Here is a 17,831-nt window from a genome sequence, read left to right on the forward strand (position 1 = left end):
CCCCCGAGGACCGCGCTATAACGGGGTTAAGCTGTATATGTTATGGGCGTATTTAAATGACTGGTGTGCACCAAAGGCAGTTCCAAAACAAGGGGTCAAGTGAGTGCACCTTTTTTCTATACCCAATTAAAAGTTACGGACAAGATTAAAATCAGAGACAGATGAAATTTTGAAAGAACTGGAGGGGGATTTGAGAGTCTCTGGAAGGTTGTTCCAGTCATGTGGTGCACGGGAACAGAAGGAGGAGTGACATTTTGATCATTATTTGTCCAAGGTAATAAAATAACGAAATCGGTAATAAATTCAGAAACTGAAGATCTAGACCATTAAATGTGATTTGGACTGGACAATTCACAAATGGCATTCCAAAGCAAAGGTGATAATATTGAAAATAGTTCCAGACTTCATAATTGTATATACAGTATGTGTAATTTTATTTATATAGCACTGTAAGAGATGTGTGCAGAGGTACACTACCGGAGACCAATTTGGGTGAAATTAAAACATGGCTTTATTGAGCATGTTCCTTTAAAATCTGTTCAGCATACAAAAAGTAAATAAACAAAGCGACAAACATCTATCCCTGTGTAAGGGCTAACTTACTTCCCCAGTCCTTCTCTACAAGTTTTGAAGGAAAAGCCCCTTACCAGCCTACCACCCTAAAGTCTCAAGCGGTACCTTAAGCAGGTGGCCCTTCAGGTCAGTGGTGTCTGAGTGTCTTGATCTCAGCACAGCCTCTGTGCCCGAGACATTGTCTCTCTCCTTTGTCAGCACCGTTATGTGCTAAGGAATCTCTCTGCAGGCTTCTCTGCTCTCCTGTGTCAGCACACTTGTGTGCTAAGGAATCTCTTTTGCAGTTTCTCAAAGAAGGCTTTTCTAGAGCTCTGATTAGCCACGTGGAGCCTGGTTAATTGCCTGGCTCCTTGCTGGATTCCTCAGAATATTTAGAGGCAGTTTAAACATGGATAAGTCCCTGTTACAAGCACCAACAATATAAGCTGTACTTTTCCAAAATTACAATACAAAGTAAACATTACAAACAATGGGAACCAGTGCAAAAAGTAAATAAAATACCTACTGTATGGCAAAGGTAGACCCTGTCCCAAAGAGCTTACAATCTAAGTGATATATTGGGAGGCTTATGGACACATTAGAAGTAAAAGTAAATTATTAGAAGTGCAATTAGGGGAGGACAAGTGCACCTAGAATTTGTAGTAGAGTCAAGTTTAATTTAAGTGGTTGATTTTCAGCTGGGCTTTGAATGTGAAAAGTGAATGTGCTTGGTGAATAGAGTGGAAAAGCATTCCATAGGTAGGGAGAGGGTAGTAGAGGTATAAAGTGCCAAGATGAGACAACCTTGAGTTGAGCGTAAGAGATTTGTAAGCGTGAGAGAGTTGTATGTATGTGTCATTATTTATATAACGCCATTAATGTACGTAGCGCTTCCCAGCAGTAGTTGAGATAAAGGATGTGCAGAGTTTAGAGCCTTAAAGAAAGGAGGAGAATCTTGTAGTTTATACAGAAATTAAGGTTGAAAGAGGATACACGTCTAGAAGAGCAGAAGATGATTAGGACAGCAGCATTTTGAATGGATTCTAAAGGATAGAGGTATGAGGCAGGGAGGCCAGATAGAAGAATGTTACAGTTATTAATACAGGAGAGAACAAGGACATGCATTAGTGCACATGAACAGTAAACGACACAATGAAGCTTGTTTATGGAGGGATGCACAATAAACAGGGAGGAACAGGTAGGAGGTTTATAGAGGCTGGCTGCAGTTAGAAAACATTTGGGTTAAAGCAATCAAACACATTTAGAAAGTTCTCTGCAGAAAACAGAAGCAATGAACAGCAATCCGGCAGAACTCCATGCTGGGAGCGAGACCCACTCCTGACACATTTTAAATTGGCACGGCCTTGGAATATAATGGGAGAAGTGGAGCATGATTTTATGGGAGGTTGAAGAAAGGGACCCTGTGACAGGGTGAATGACCCTGTGACAGCTCAATGCCTGGCAGACGTATGTGTAGGTATGCAGTGCAGCAGTGACGAGGTTAACTTTCAGCTGGGAAGCTCCTGACAATTAGAGTGGTCCCAGATGCATAATCAAGGTGTTTTAAAACCCCGAGACTGCACACACATGAGTGCTGGCTGGTCAAGAGATAGGACTGAAATGCTGAAGTAGATTACTGCTATAAGGTCTGTTTTCCAAATGCATGTTTGATGAACTGTCTGGGTTTTTGTATGCTGAAAAGAAGCTTTTGTTTTGAATACTGAAAAGAAGCGGTTTTGTTTTTTTTTATGCTGAAAAGAAGCTGTTTTGTTTTTGTGTGCTGTATTTTTAAGGCTCACTAAATAAGCCTTATTCAGAAACCCCGCGTGTGGTTGCATGTACCCTGCAACATATGGTGTCAGAAGTGCCAGGATTTTGAGAGGCCACTGCAGTTGAAGGGCCACACACACAAAAAAATGGAAGAATTTTTAATAGCGTTTCTGTGTGAGCAGGCCCAACTACAAGCAGAGAGAGATGAAAGACTATTGCAGCAGCAAACCCAGCTCCTAATCCAGCAGCAGGAAGCACAGGATGAGTGAATGGCCAGGTTGCTGACTCAATCCCAGGGGTCTGCCAGTCCAGAACTTGCGAACAAACCCACGGTCATCCTGAGGAAAATGGCTCCGAACGAGGATCCAGAAGCTTTTCTACTGAAGTTGAAAGAGTTGCCGAAGCCCAGGACTGGTCTGCAGATCGCTGGGCAACCGCTTTGGCCCCGCTCCTTATAGGAGAAGCCCAGGCCTTATATCAGGGCCTCCCAGCGGACCAGGCAATGGATTACAAACAAGTAAAAGCCGCCATACTGGATCGCTTAGGTCTGACCCAAGAGACCTACCGGCGGCAGTTCCGGAGCCTAAAGTACACCGCTAAGATGAGACCCCGGGTCCTCGCTCAGCGGTATTTGGACTTGTGTACTCGCTGGATACAACCCGAGGAGTGCACTAAGGAGTTAATTCTTGAACAAGTTGTTTTGGAACAATTCCTACAGATAATACCCCCTTCCGCACGCTCTTGGGTAAAATGCCATGCTGCTGAAACCCTAGCCTTGGCGGTCCGACTCGTTGAGAACTTCCTTGGGGCCGAGGAGCAGGCGAGTGTCCTCGACCCGACGGATCCGACTCCACCGGCACTTGCGGATGCCCAAAGAGGGAGGTCAGACCAACGGGGAACCTACGGCCTATCCATACCCAACCGCCAAGTCCCACAGAAGGAGCACTCGTTCCAGCAAGGGAGGGATTCAAATGCTAGTCCCCGCCGAGACCCTCATCTACTTCCTGATGTCGGCTCATCGCCAAATGAGAGGAACTTCAGAGGACATCACACACAGGACCCGTCGGCCTGGTCTCCAGTATCCGGTCCCGCTGAGCGGTATCCATGGCACCCTCCGGCAAGGGAACCATCTCCATATTCGGCCTGCGGAGGATAAGGCCACCGTCATGTGGACTGTCCACAGATGGATTGCTCCTTCAGCAGGACAGTCACCTCGGCCTTACCCAGAGAAAGCAGCAAGCCCTGGCTGCTTCCAGTCCAGATTGGTGGTAAAACCGTCCAGGCCCTTATAGATTCAGGCTCTGGAAAAACGCTGGTCTTCCGGGAACTGTTACCGCCTGATGTGCTTTCCTTTGACTCCCCATGGAGTATAGAGTGTATACACGGCAATGTAAAATGGTATCCGACGGCCAAAATACTGCAATAGGTGAAAGGTCAGGAGGCCAGGATCGAAGTAGGAGTCGCTCCTTGGCTCCCTGCCCCCGTTTTGCTCGGCCATGACTGGCCTTTCTTTTCAAACCTAATGGCTCCTGTCTCTCAGGAGGAGCCTCATTCTCTGACTCAGGAGAAACTGTTCCCCTTTTCGGCAGACCTGTTCCTCAGTAGACACTGGGTTCCAAAGACTCGGAGGCAAAGACGCTGTGACAAACAGGACTGGTTGCAGAAATCTGGGACTCAAGGTGGCCATACTAATAGGCATACGTCACAAGCCATGACTGGGGATGGCCAGAAAGAGGGAGAGAGAGGCCCTGGAGATTTACCAGAGCTATGTCTCCCTGATTTTCGCCAGAGGCAGAGGGAAGACCCAGTCCTGGCCAAGCAATATGATAAAGTGGTAAAGATTGATGACCAGATATTGAATGCACAAGGGGTAATGGTGTTCCCTCATTTTGAATTGTCGAATGATATCCTGTATAGGGTGAACAAGCAGACACAAACAGGGGAGGTCACCAGACAAATATTGGTTCCCAAGGCGTTTGTTAAAACTGTATTCGCCCTAGCCCATACAGTCCCTTGGGGTGGTCACCTGGGTAGAGATAAAACCTTGGACGTATTTCGTTCCGCTTCTATTGGCCAGGGATGCATAGTGACATTGCTAAGTTATGTGCGACATGTCCGGAGTGGCAGCTAACTAGTCCGAAGGGAGAAAAAATAGCCCCCTTGGTGTCCGTTCCCTTTGAGAGGATTGGTGTAGACTTGGTAGGACCGCTGGAGCCTTCTGCGAAAGGACACAGGTTTATTCTCGTAATTGTCGACTATGCAACAAGATATCCTGAGGCGTTCCCCCTGAGGACAGCAACGGCGAAGCAAGTAGCCAACAAATTGTTGGAGCTGTTCTCACGGGTTGGACTTCCCCAGGTTATGTTGACAGACTAAGGTACACATTTTATGGCTAAACTGATGCAGGATGTCTTAAAATTACTAGAGGTCAAGTCTGTTGGGACATCGGTCTACCATCCACAGACAGACGGATTGGTGGAAAGATTTAACCGAACTGTAAAAGGTAGCTGCCCTGAAAGAAGTTCCGACCCCCCGAACAAAAATGCAGGTACGTTCCCTGTTGGGTTTAGCAGGGTACTATCGGAGGTTCATCCCCAACTACTCGGAAGTTACAGCCCCACTAACAGACTTCACAAAAAAGTGTGCACCTACACAAGTGGTATGGTCAAGGGAGTGCCAGAGAGTCTTTGAGGAGGTAAAAAGGTGTCTATCAGAGGGTCCCGTCCTTAGAAGCCCAGACTTCGATAAACCTTTTACAGTACAAACCGATGCCTCAGAGATAGGGCTAAGGGCAGTGTTGTCACAACAGTTTGAAGGAGTGGAACATCCGATCCTTTTTCTGAGTAGGATATTGTTCCCAAGGGAAAAAAAACTACTCAGTAATTGAGAAGGAGTGTCTCGCAGTAAAGTGGGCAATCGAGGCCTTGAGGCACTACCTGGCGGGAGTCCATTTTACATTGGTAACAGACCATGCTCCATTAAAATGGTTAAATACTATGAAAGACTCAAATGCTAGGTTGACCAGGTGGTATATGGCCCTCCAACCCTTCTCGTTTGAGATTCAGCACAGGCCTGGAAAAGAAAATGCCAATGCTGATTTATTTTCTAGAGAAGGGGTGGATGGTCTGGCTTCAGCCGTGCGTTGCCCCAGTCACACATTAACAGGGGAGGAATGTAACAGGGTGAATGAACGTCACCAGCTCTATGCCTGGCAGACGTATGTGTAGGTATGCAGTGCAGCAGTGACGAGGTTAACTTTCAGCTAGGAAGCTCCTGACAATTAGAGTGGTCCCAGCTGCATAATCAAGGTGTTTTAAAACCCCCAGGCTGCACACACATGAGGGCTGGCTGGTCAAGAGATAGGACTGAAACACTGAAGTAGATTACTGCTATAAGGTCTGTCTTCCAAATGCATGTTTGATGAACTGTCTGGGTTTTTGCATGCTGAAAAGAAGCTGTTTTGTTTTTTTTTATGCTGAAAAGAAGCTGTTTTGTTTTTGTGTGCTGTATTTTTAAGGCTCAATAAATAAGCCTTATCCAGAAACCCTGCATGTGGTTGCATGTACCCTGCAACAGACCCCTTGAAAAAATGCCACTTGCTCGTGAAACGTGTGGGGATTTTTTTTTTACTGAGATAACTTTCTGCTGTATGTCGTAATAAAACCTGCAAACTTCCGGGTGCTCTTCAAATTCAAACTGCCGCTTTTTTGCTGCTCTGGACTTTACTCTTCACTCTGCTACTTCACCTTGCCGTCCGGGATTCACATCACCAAGGGACTGCGGGAGTCTGCATTGCCGACAGACGCGGTACGCTGCATATATTGCCGCTTGGCCAACTATTGTATTACCTTTCCGGAGGTTCATCCAGAGGTACAGTAAGATGATTACACTATACCTTTAGGACGCTACCTAAGTTCTTGGCCACAGACTCCTGCTATTATTTTCCCTCACGGCAAGTTCAACTTCAAAGATAAGACTCTATGCGAACCCGACCAACAGGGCGCACAACAGTAATTTGCTCATTGGGTTGTCTATTATCCTGTTTTTTTTCTATAATAAAAGCTACTTTTTGTAAAAGCATAAAAAGAAAAAGCTACAGGAACAAACGGACAAGGATAACTGCGAAGCATCAATAGTAATAGCTAGAAAGATGAGCCGATACACTGAAATTTACCATTACCTTGGATAAATGCAACATAAAATGTATTGATTGCCTTTTTAAAGTACAGGAACATAGTTATTTATATTATTATTAATATAGAGTTATTAAAAAAATATGTTTTTTTTTCATTTGTGTTTCACATTTTTCAAATGTCATTCAGTTCTTTGTTGAAACAGCTGTATTGTACTTTGCAATAGGTGTAGGATTTAAACTGTACATGGAAAATCCATTCTTTTTCTCTAGACTTTCTATTTAAGATGTTTAAAATACATCTGACAGTCTTGCAAATTGGGTTTTAAAGAGAGAACAACGGCTGTCATTACATTCACCTCATTTTATCAGCATGGACACTTACTCATTTTCACTTGCAAAGCCCCACAGCTCTCTGCAAGGTCTCCCACTCCATTTTTAGCCACGCAGCAGTACACGCCATCGTCACTCTCCTCCACGCTGAGAATGGTCAGCAGCTGGCCATTTTCTCGAATGCTGTAACGTGTGTCAAACAACCTGTGGAAATGTTGGTCATTTTCATTAGTTTCTTTTTTTCTTTTTTTTTTGATGGAAGAGCGTAAATATTTGCATATGTACTAAATAGATACATAAATCCAAAGGGGGGGGGGGGTTGAAGCCCCCAGTGGAGCAAGAAACCCAGAGCTGCACTCACGAGAGAAAGGTAGGAGGGACCACACAATATTTCCCGGGCCAATAGCCCTGTGCTACGCAACGCAAAACAAAAAAGGTTAATTTATATACAAGGGAAAGGAACATCAGGGGGTGTGGGGTAAATGGGTAGAGAGAAGTGCGTTAAAACATAAGGTGGGTAGGTGACCAGGGCAGAGCAAGGTCCCATATATCAGGTATACTGAAAGTATATATGGATTCCCAGTATATATGACACTTGGGATACTAGCTGATATGAGACTTGGATGGCCAGAACGAAATTGTGTATTTATATGCGCCCGATTTATAATAGTGGCAATTTTGGAGTACAGATGTATGGGCATCCACTAGGTGTCTCTCTGATGTCAGCTTGGGACACTAGCAGCTATGATATACATCACTAGTGTTAGATTTATCCACATGTACTTTAGCTGATTGCCAGCTGCTATAAGTATACACACCCTGCTCGTTCTGGCCATCCAAGTCTCATATCAGCTAGTATCCCAAGTGTCATATATACTGGGAATCCCTATATACTTTCAGTATACCTGATATATGGGACCTTGCTCTGCCCTGGTCACCTACCCACCTTATGTTTTAACGCACTTCTCTCTACCCATTTACCCCACACCCCCTGATGTTCCTTTCCCTTGTATATAAATAAACCTTTTTTGTTTTGCGTTGCGTAGCACAGGGCTATTGGCCCGGGACATATTGTGTGGTTCCTACCTTTCTCTTGTGAGTGCAGCCCTGGGTTTCTTGCTCCACTGGGGGCTTCAACCACCCCCCCCTTTGGATTTATGTATCCATATCAGTTTTTACCCTATGCACCATGAGTTAAAATAGACTTTATATTGAATAGTCGGAGAGCGATAACATTTGTGTGTTTGTTATGTACTAAATAGTGCATGGAATACTTAGCATCAATACTAATAAACATATTAAGTATACTAACACTTGATATCTTCAGGATGATTATTTCTACATATAGAGGCTAATAACACTGTGAAATTGCTTTTAAAGAGGAAGTCAGTTGTCAACATCCCCCGGCTGCAAAACCGCTGCAAAGAAAATGTACAGTATTTAGGGAAACACATTCCCATTGAAATCGATGGAATTTTCCTATTTGATAAATGTAGTGCAGCGTTTTTGCACCAGTTTTACTTTGGTTTTACAACTAGGAGAACCTTAATAAATGACCTCCAGTGTTATTTTTTCTTAGACCAGTTGAAGGTGCCCCAAATCCTGAATTTCCTTAGCTTTGTATAAACAGTAGTTATAAAAAGATCTGAATGACACATTTTGCATGCTAGACAACATGAACTTCCATACACACTCTGTGCAAAACTCACAAATCAGTCCACGTGTTTTATTCAATAAATAATAATGCAAAGTTTTTTTTACAGAATGGTTCAAATACCTTGTACAAATATAACACTGTGCATACACTTGTTGAGGGAAGGACGTATATGTAGTGAGGATAAGATTCACACAATAAATTGAACCTACTGTACATGTGCCATCCCCCTTTAGTCTAAGAAAAATAAACAGAAATAGAAGTGAAAAATACATGTGGAACATAATAAACTGCAGTGAATAGACATGCAGTAAGTATACTTTAAAGAGCATTCCTCAGAATTCCTCAGAATTTCTGCATTCTCTTTATTTATAAAAAAAAATGTATTTGTGTTTTTTCTTTTCTAGCACAATAGGGGTCAGTGTGATTTCACAGTAATTGTTCAAACAAACACCCCTAGCCATCAAAATTAAAGCCACTCTGAGAGATACATTCTATGTAGTTCAAAGCCGCCATTTAACTGAAAATCCCAATTAATGTCAATGGGGTATTCGTCACAAAACGGCCCATACAGCTCCTTCCAAATATATAGAATTTAATCCTGATTAAATCACTACATTGTCTTATACCTAATCAAAACCACACCAAGAAGGTTCTTACAACGTACGGTAGCACAAAATGAACATTTTTACTCTTTATTTAGTAACCCTCAGTCAGGAGACAATAAAATTTATGAATTTGAGCAATAGACCTGTATGCGTAAGATACCAGGATCGGTGTGAAAATAGCTTCCTCCTTAATAGAGATTGCCAAGCATTAAAACTGAGCCTGAGGAAGCCGATTACTCGGCGAAACGCGTTGCTCGAATTGCTGGCAGTTTATGTCCTACGAAGGCTTCCGTAGCCAGCTCCTACAGCCGCAATTACAGCAGAGCAGAGAAGTGTCATCACTCTGCACCCCGGACGTGGGGCGGAACTACCTGCTGTTGGGGCTCGTGACTGGGCTACGTGGGAAGGCCAGAAGTTTATTGTGTATGTGAGTTCTTTGTTTATTTGTAATTTATCAATAAATGCCATTTTTTAAAGAACCCATACTGAGATCGTGCATCACTTGTCTCCCTTTCACTGCGGGACCGGGGGAGACACTCACTGACTTCAAGCAATTAGGGAGAGATTTCCTGTTGGAGTACTGTTGGAGAGCCATCCCCTGCGTCTGGTCTAAGAGCTTGGATGGGTTGAGTAAACCACAAAGATACCAGAACCTCTACCATTACTCACACTGGGCCGTGTGAGTACATATGTATTAACATATTACCTATATCCTATTTATTTTTATACACCTGAATTTGGAGAAGTCAGGACCCATCCTGAAAAGATACCAATTTTATTTTTGCTTACACAAGGCCGTGTAAGTATATTACTATAAACTTGGCCCCCTAAACCACTATATCAGAACGTTATCAGCTTTATATAGTTTGCATCTGTATTGTGTATTGTCCTAATCCCGTGCTCCCCCATTTTTCCGTTTTCCATTAAAACTGAAGTAACAAGTTTTCATGGTACTTACTTAAGGTCATTTTTGACAAATTCTGGCAAAATTCTGAGAAATCTTAACTGTCTAAAAAAAAGTTTTTTTGATAAAAAGCCAAAATCTAAGAGAAAATGGGCAAAAAAAATATGTGACGCAGATGTGAAGACATTTACTCCTGCACTCCTTAGTCCATTGTGGAAGTGTTGTAGGATTAAGGTTTCCACTTACAGCTTTTTACTAAGGGAAGAAAATCCCTTTTAAAATTCATTCTGCTTTGGGAAAACAACATGATAGGATACAATCATATGGAACTAGAAATTGGTAGAGAAGAGGAAATAGCAACCATAGCTTCTCGTAGACGCAGTAACAATCCAAAAATGTTAAATAATATATCGTAAGGAGATTTTGAGATTTGTTTGTGAAAAAAATTAAGAGAAGTACTTGTAATCGCACATTATTATCTAAAATATCTTGCTCAATGTTGATTTTGTGTGGGACTGCACCTTTAAGAACCAATAAACCCCCAATTGATGCAAGTTGTAATGGGTGTTCATATTTCATCTACAGTAGGTGGTTTAATTAAATAAATAAAAAATATGACACTATTTTCTTGGGAAAAATTGTAAACTTGGGAGTCTATGTATCAAGGCAAAAGTGGTACGATTATTGGGCAAAACAAACAACACCACATGTCAAAGAAAATGCAGTATCCTATTGATTTTTTTAAAATGTAATATGTGGTGCAAAATGCTTGCCCACAATTGAACCACTTTTGCCCTGATACAGTACAGACAGTATGTCCCCAAATGTTTATTGGTGCCACTTCAAGGTTTCCTTGAAGATCTTAATGTGAGATCTTCTTGCTCTTAAATTTGATCCATGAAAAACTCGTTGTGATGGGTGGGGGAAACCAAGCTCTCTAATAAAGGTCAAGCCCGTTTTGGTTACCCCTGATGCATGTATAAGTGTCCCAGAGAGTCAGCTCTTGGACCCAGCAACATTGTATCACTGTGTTATACTGTATGTTTTAAACGCATTTTTGTGTTTTTCCATTTCGGGGCGTGCAATCAAGTAGGGATTGCTAAGGTATGAGTTTCAAGGGGGGTTTTGCGGAGGAACCATTGACAGAATGTGACTAGGAGGTTGGGGTCCGGAGTTGTCGGTTCCCCTATAAATGTACACGGGAATCATGTCTGAGTCTTGATACATGTACTGTAGGCATATTGTCCTGGCAATACCTCCCCTTGAAAACACGAGTGCGACACACCACTAGGGTACCCTGCTTCAGCACAGCCCAGAAAGTAGAATGAGGCACGCCTAGGGCCTTCAAAATGTATAGAATAAGGTAGAATCCTGCTGCTGACTAGTCCATCTTTGTATGATGATGTAAAGTTTATAAAAGTGTTAAGTACTATACTCATGTAGCCCTGGTAAGAAATAGGGCTATATATCTATCCTACTACTGGTGTAAGCCCTGCTAAGGGTGGGCTGCCAGTAGTTAACATGGGTTTCCCCCACCTCAAGCCCTGCCCTGATTGGTGGAGGTAGGCCCCCTGACTCTGTGTGGAAGGCAAGAGACACAGGGGAGGGGCCTGCTGACAGCATGGTCGGCAGGGCTGTCTAAATTTAGTTGCCTGTTCCTGTGAGTGACAGTTAGTTGAGTTCTGTCCTGGGTTCAGAGAGGAGTGTGTTCCAGGAGAGTGATCTATTACAATTGGAGGAACTCAGGCTGGACCTGAGTAGAGCTTATAGAACTGTGGTGGACCAGTGCCCCTCAACCTGCCTAGGGGGTGAGGGAAGAGCTAGCCCCACCCTGAGTGTCTGTACCTTGGGGTGGTGGCAGGGAACAGTGAGAGTCCCAGACAGCACATCCTGAAGGGGTACAGTCTGGAGGAGGGGAAGACCTACTGTACCTGAGTACTGCTGCTGCTATTGCTGTGTGCTGCTGCGTGAAATAAAGGAACTGTTGCTATACTTTTATCAAGAGTGAGACTGAAATCTCTCGCCCCATTGAGGGGTTCTCTGGAAGGATTTCACCCTACCCTGATAGGGCTTGCCAGAGATGGAGGCACTGTATCACCACTAAGAAATGAAGGCAAGAACCCCAGAAACCTGTCCCTGTTGTCCCCCATACCATCGCGGGAGACTCAGGCCCTCCTGTTGCCAGCAGGTATGCACCACCCAGACATATGTAGCCAGACCACCGTACTCCCTAGGGGTCTGATCTGCGACCGGGGGGGGGGAGGGGTAGATGGGTTACACTCATTACATTGCTTTTAGGCTATTCCCAAAAATAACTCAGTGATAATGAGGATCTGATTGTAAGAGCAGCTTTTGGAAGGTGCTAAATATCGTAGTGTTCTTCCCATGTGCTAACAGTAACAGAGGTCTGAAGAATTACTTTGTTAGGTGAACTGCTCTGTTCAAATTTATCGGTCCGTTATTTTTAAGGAAAACACAGGACATCGTTGTATGTGTAACGGCTATGGATACAGTACATTACATTGAGAGAACATAACATTCAAAAATTAGCGACTTCTCAGGATCTACTCTTATGTTGAACATAGAGCTAAATGCATGTACCCAAATACACGAATAATAGAGGCACACAAGGATGAAGTGCAATAACTTGCTAAATGTACATCATAAAGGGACAGAACACGTAACGTTTTGGGGGTGCAGCCCTTTCCTCAGACAATGGCAGAAGATCTAACCGGCAGTTAAAAATAAAAAGATATACATAACATACATCAATATAGAAATAGATATACATAGGAATCTAAACTACAATTTAAAAAAAAGAGACATCATATATATTTTATTCATTTTTATTTTATTTATACATTGTTAATTAAAAGAATGCTTTAAATTAGCCTTTTATGTATGACGATGACTTGCCTTAAAGCAACTTACTTATTATTTTTTGGGGGGGGGGGGTTTCTTACCTTTGTGGCTCTGGGGGGTCCTGATGAGGTCATCTATGCTGCTTCTGTTTCTAAGCATCTCCAGGTAACCTTAAATCTTCTGGACAACAATACATGTTTGGGAGACCAATACGTCCGCTGGGTGAGCACTTACAAAAAACTACAAATATGGCCATGGGGCTCACCAATAATAAGTTGAAAGGCTATCACCCGGTGACGTCACAGCTGTCTATTGGTGACCCCTGCTACATTTGTAAGGGGGGGGGGGGGTTGCAAGAAACGACAAACTTTTCAAAGTTCATTTTACTAGGAAGCATCATTTTTGAGCTCTGCAGACCCCCCGGATCTTTTATGGTAAAACACATTTGCAGGGAATGCTGCTTTCCAAAACTTCACTGCCTGCATTGTGTTCATTTAATTAGTTTAGTCAGTTGCAGTGCCTACCACCAACATAAAAAAAGCTTAGCTACAGTAATATACACATGATGCTTGATCTAGTTCTATTTCGTGAGGATAACAGCAGTTGTATGCCTTGAGAGAGATGATGATAGAACTATACATGTACAGTATACATCTTCCTCAGCTGTTAGTGTTAAGGACACTTTTACATGACTGTTTAGACAAGTAGAAGGTGAGCAAACGGAAAATGTTATGCTCAGCTGTTCTGTGTAAGCACAATTTAGATAAACCCGTTGAAACACATCTACACGCTGACAACTGCCAAAAATGTGTTTGATGAAGTTATTTCAATGCCTTTTTTTCAATTGTGTGAAAGCCTCTTAAACAGACCATGGAAAAGGTGTGACATGTTCTTTTATTGCTTTCTGTGGATACTTTTATACTAAATCATTTGGTGAACATAAAAGGCTGCTAAAATTATAAATAAAATATTTACTTGGTGAAAAATTCTGTACCTTAAATATACACATAAAAAGAAACTCCACTTAAAAAGCACTACCTTTCCAGCTGGCAATCACTGTAACTAAACATTGTCTGCAGTTAGAATCCTAAATACACCTAAATGTCTGTTATGTATGGGGCCGTTGTTCAATATTTTTCTATCAAAGTAGTTCCATTTTCGAAAAGATTTGTACAAGAAGCAAATTATTGTTAGCTTTAAAGATATATATATATATATATATATATATATATATATATAGCAAATGGAAATATTACTGTATGCTCATTTGCATGTCTTAGGCTACGTCCATGGTTAGTGCTGGCGGGCGGAGGTGTGCTGAGGCGCGCTCATGCTCGGCACTGAGCCCCTGCAGCCACAATGAGAGCGGCTTTAGCAGGGGCTTGCTTACGCTTCCGCAAGCGTGCGGAAACGTAAGTCTTAGCAGAATTTTACATTTCTGCACTCGCCGGAGCGCAGATCCGGTCACGTGAGCGGTTCACCCAATGAGGGCGAACCAGTTCCATGACGTCACTGGCCTGCCCGCCGACACGCCCCCGGACGGCGCTGTCTAAGGCCAGGGAAAGCACCTGCTTTCCCTCAGCCTCAGCGCGCCTCTGCCCGCAAGCAGTATCCATGGATGCAGCCTTAGGCAGGTCTGCAACCCCGCCTTTCACCATTATCACCCAGCACACAGCACTTCCACTGCAGCAAGGAATTCTCCTCAGTGTGGGGTTGGTTATACCGGCTATGCAAACATGAAGCAATGCAGATTTTTGTCAGTTTTTTAACCCACCATATCTTAACTAAGTATGGTAAACTCCATCCTCATTGCTTCATTTTTGCATAGCCGGTATAACCAACCCCACACTGATGAGACCCATCAAGGTCAAAACAGCTGCCTGTGGGTGGGTTTACTGGCTATGCATCTTAACCCTGGCTGTGCTCAAAGCTGTGACCATGCAGCAAGCCTAAGCCTATAGGGGAACCATGTTGAATGGTTTTGAAGCAAAAGGTGTGCTCATTTGCATGTCATTTCCCAGAATCCCTTGCTGCAGTGAAAGTGCTGTTTGCTTCGAGAGAGGGAGGGAGGGGAGAATAAGTGGGGATCACTCACCCCTCTTCTTGTTTCACTGCATATCACAGTTCGGGATCTTCAAACCTCTGACGAAGACATTCTATGTTGAAACGCGTAGGGTTATTCAGTTGAAGAGAGGTACGCTGTACACTGTTGGCAAGTCCCTTTATCTTTGATTCGCTATCAGCTTGACTGCTATCATTGCAGTAGCTATTGGAGAATACACGGTGCAGTTTCCAAGTGGAACGTCTCGTGAGACGTGAAGTGACTCCCCCACGTGGTGCGGAAGCGGTGAGTGTGGAGGAAACAAGACGTACATACGGAGACGCCGAATTTACGGATATCAAGTCAGCAAGAAAGGAGGAGACAGAGGTAGAGGGTTGAGCTGCGGTTTGAAGATCCCGAACTGTGATATGCAGTGAAACAAGAAGAGGGGTGAGGACACAGAGAAGGAAAAAAGGTAGATCTGCCTCCCTCCCTTCCCGCAAGTGTCCTTCTCTCCCCCCCTCCCCACATATTCTCCCCTCCCTCTCTCGAAGTAGTGTATGAATGCTGACAATTAGTTTTTACCATTCAAATTTCCCACCACCCAGAAGAACATCACGGAGGGTAAGGAGACGCACTTTTAATGCCAATTCTATGTGACTTGTTATAAGGAATTTACCCTTGGATCCAAAAGGTTTTATTAGTCTTTTTAAAGGCTTGGATATACATTGGGACATTTATTTCTCATAATTTCAGTGTTACTCTCTTGCAACCAAACATTCAAGTTTTTTATTTTATTTTTGTACTTAAAGGAAGTTTTTACAATAAATGTATGTTTAGAAGACTACTACCCATCTTATCATATTGATTATTCACCTTCATTGTACCTTTATAGCAAAATTATCTACAGTTTTATTTGAATGCAGCAAGGATTTCCCATTTTCCAGTTGGATTCAGTGACATTTTGTTTTTTTGAGATCCCCTTCTACTGCAGTGCCTCATTTTTTTTAATTAGTGTGGATTCCTAACTGTTTCACATTCCTGTTCCCTTCCCTTATTTGCGCCTAGGTCATCTTCACCAATATATATATAACACATATTCCTCATTTTTCTAAGGCCTCTATAAGGGGTATTGAACTTTGCTTGAGTGGCAGTTAATTCGGGATTGATCTTTGAGCCAATTATCGGAGCATAGCGAATCACCCCTTCTGTTTCTTCTATGGATTCTTCCATGGATTCTTCCCAATCAAACATCATCTTATTCCCATGAAAGAAGTATTGTTAAGTGATGTCGAATAGGATTTAAAGTTGGTTGTGGCTTACGAGAACATTTTCTGTGCAGTGTTATCAAAGCTCATACCATGTACTATAAAGTTGTATAGAGCATCTCATTTTTCTTTACTGTCCACTTTCTCCTTGCTATCTGCATTTTTTGTTCATGTCTTATCCCATTTCTCCCAGTTTCGTCATTCATTCTACCACCCTATTAACAAGCACACTGTGTACATGTTGTACTGTGTATGCTTCTATTGTAAAGTTGCATAATCAATGAGATATATACTGTATGTAACATGGTTAGTCCACCGTGCATCTATTTCCCCCCCTGTCACATAAGTCCTTAGCAGTCTAGGCTGTGACAAGCAGTCCTGTGGGCAATTGACCCCCCTCATGCTACTCGATGAGTGACAGTGGAGGTGGTGACTCATGGTCTGTGTACAGCCTATCAGGATACAGACCTTGAACCCACCCTTCTAGTTCCTCAGGGAGGCAGTACCAAAAGATAGAAGTCTGCTTCCACCCTTCCTAAGGAATGGAAGTGTGTGACCTCTCCTCCCGGCTTGGAGTGGGAGGCCAGTCAGTCCCTCATGGGCTGGGCCAGAATGATCTGAGGCTTTCCAATGCAGAGTACGAACATCCAGAGACCTGGGATTCTCTGACCTTAGAGCCGCTGTAAGACCACCTGCTGCAGTGATGCAATAAAGTCCTTTGTTCATTTATACCCCTGCCTGAATTCCAGTCTGTGGGCAGGGATGTATGAGAGTTTGCTTTAGTGGGGACTGTGTCCACAAACCCTGGAGGTCACTGAAGCTGGAGGCGCTGAACAACAAAAAGAACATCAGAGGTCATCAAATCCTGTCCTGGTCACCATCCAATCACAGACAGCTCAGCCCTCCTGGACCCTCACAGGTACGCCGCACCACAACACCTTGTAGCTGAAGCAGTATCTCCCAGAGGGTGGGGGTACATGTGTTACATATATTAAATATATATATATATATATATATATATATATATATATATATATATATATATATATATATATATATATATATATATATATATATATACTGCTGCGGCCAAGTTTATTCGAGCATTTGCCCGTTCTTGGCCGCAGCAGTAGCCTGGCGCGCGCCCGAGGGTGACGGGCGCGCGCCGAAGCAGCAGAAGAGCGCCCTCCGATCGGGGCGCTCTCCCTACCGCTGCCGGGTCCGCCGGGTCCCCCGGAACCCCCTGCCGCCGTCCCCCACATCGCGGGACACCAGGGCTCCCTCGGGGAGCCCTGGACGCGCGTGCAGGGGGCTCAGGCTCCCGAAGACGCGTGACCGCGCGTCTATGACGTGCGGCACGCCGAGGGGCGGCCACTAGCAAGCCGGGAAATCTCCCGGCTTGCGGATCTGGCCGATGCGCAATAAAGCGTGTCGGTAGTGTATATATATATATATATTATATACATATATAAAAGAAGAAAAAGTATACGGTGCGCAAAACTGATTTATAATAGTGTGGCAATGATGTCTATGAGTGCTGCCACAATGTAATTGGTGTACACCACTCCAAAGAAATACAAAGTACAGGAAAACACAAAAGACGCAAATCAGAGACACAGGTGCATGGATATTCAACACCTGAAGGATAAATACGTGAACAAGTCCTATATTCGAATTCCACAACGAGATGTACCTATAGATGAAAAA

At 43.4% G+C, this 17,831-nt stretch overlaps 1 protein-coding gene across 1 annotated transcript in view; it reads right to left on the reverse strand.

Moving 5' to 3' along the window:
- MUSK (muscle associated receptor tyrosine kinase) overlaps window positions 1-17,831 on the reverse strand; it is a 238,647-nt gene that overhangs the window by 154,980 nt on the left and 65,836 nt on the right. Inside the window, exon 3 of the mRNA XM_075595218.1 lies at window positions 6,840-6,991. Within this exon, the coding sequence (XP_075451333.1) occupies window positions 6,840-6,991 (152 nt within the window). The remainder of the gene's footprint in view (window positions 1-6,839; window positions 6,992-17,831) is intronic.

This window comes from Ascaphus truei, chromosome 1 (assembly GCF_040206685.1).
Source record: "Ascaphus truei isolate aAscTru1 chromosome 1, aAscTru1.hap1, whole genome shotgun sequence".
In the NCBI taxonomy this organism is placed as follows: Eukaryota; Metazoa; Chordata; class Amphibia; order Anura; family Ascaphidae; genus Ascaphus; species Ascaphus truei.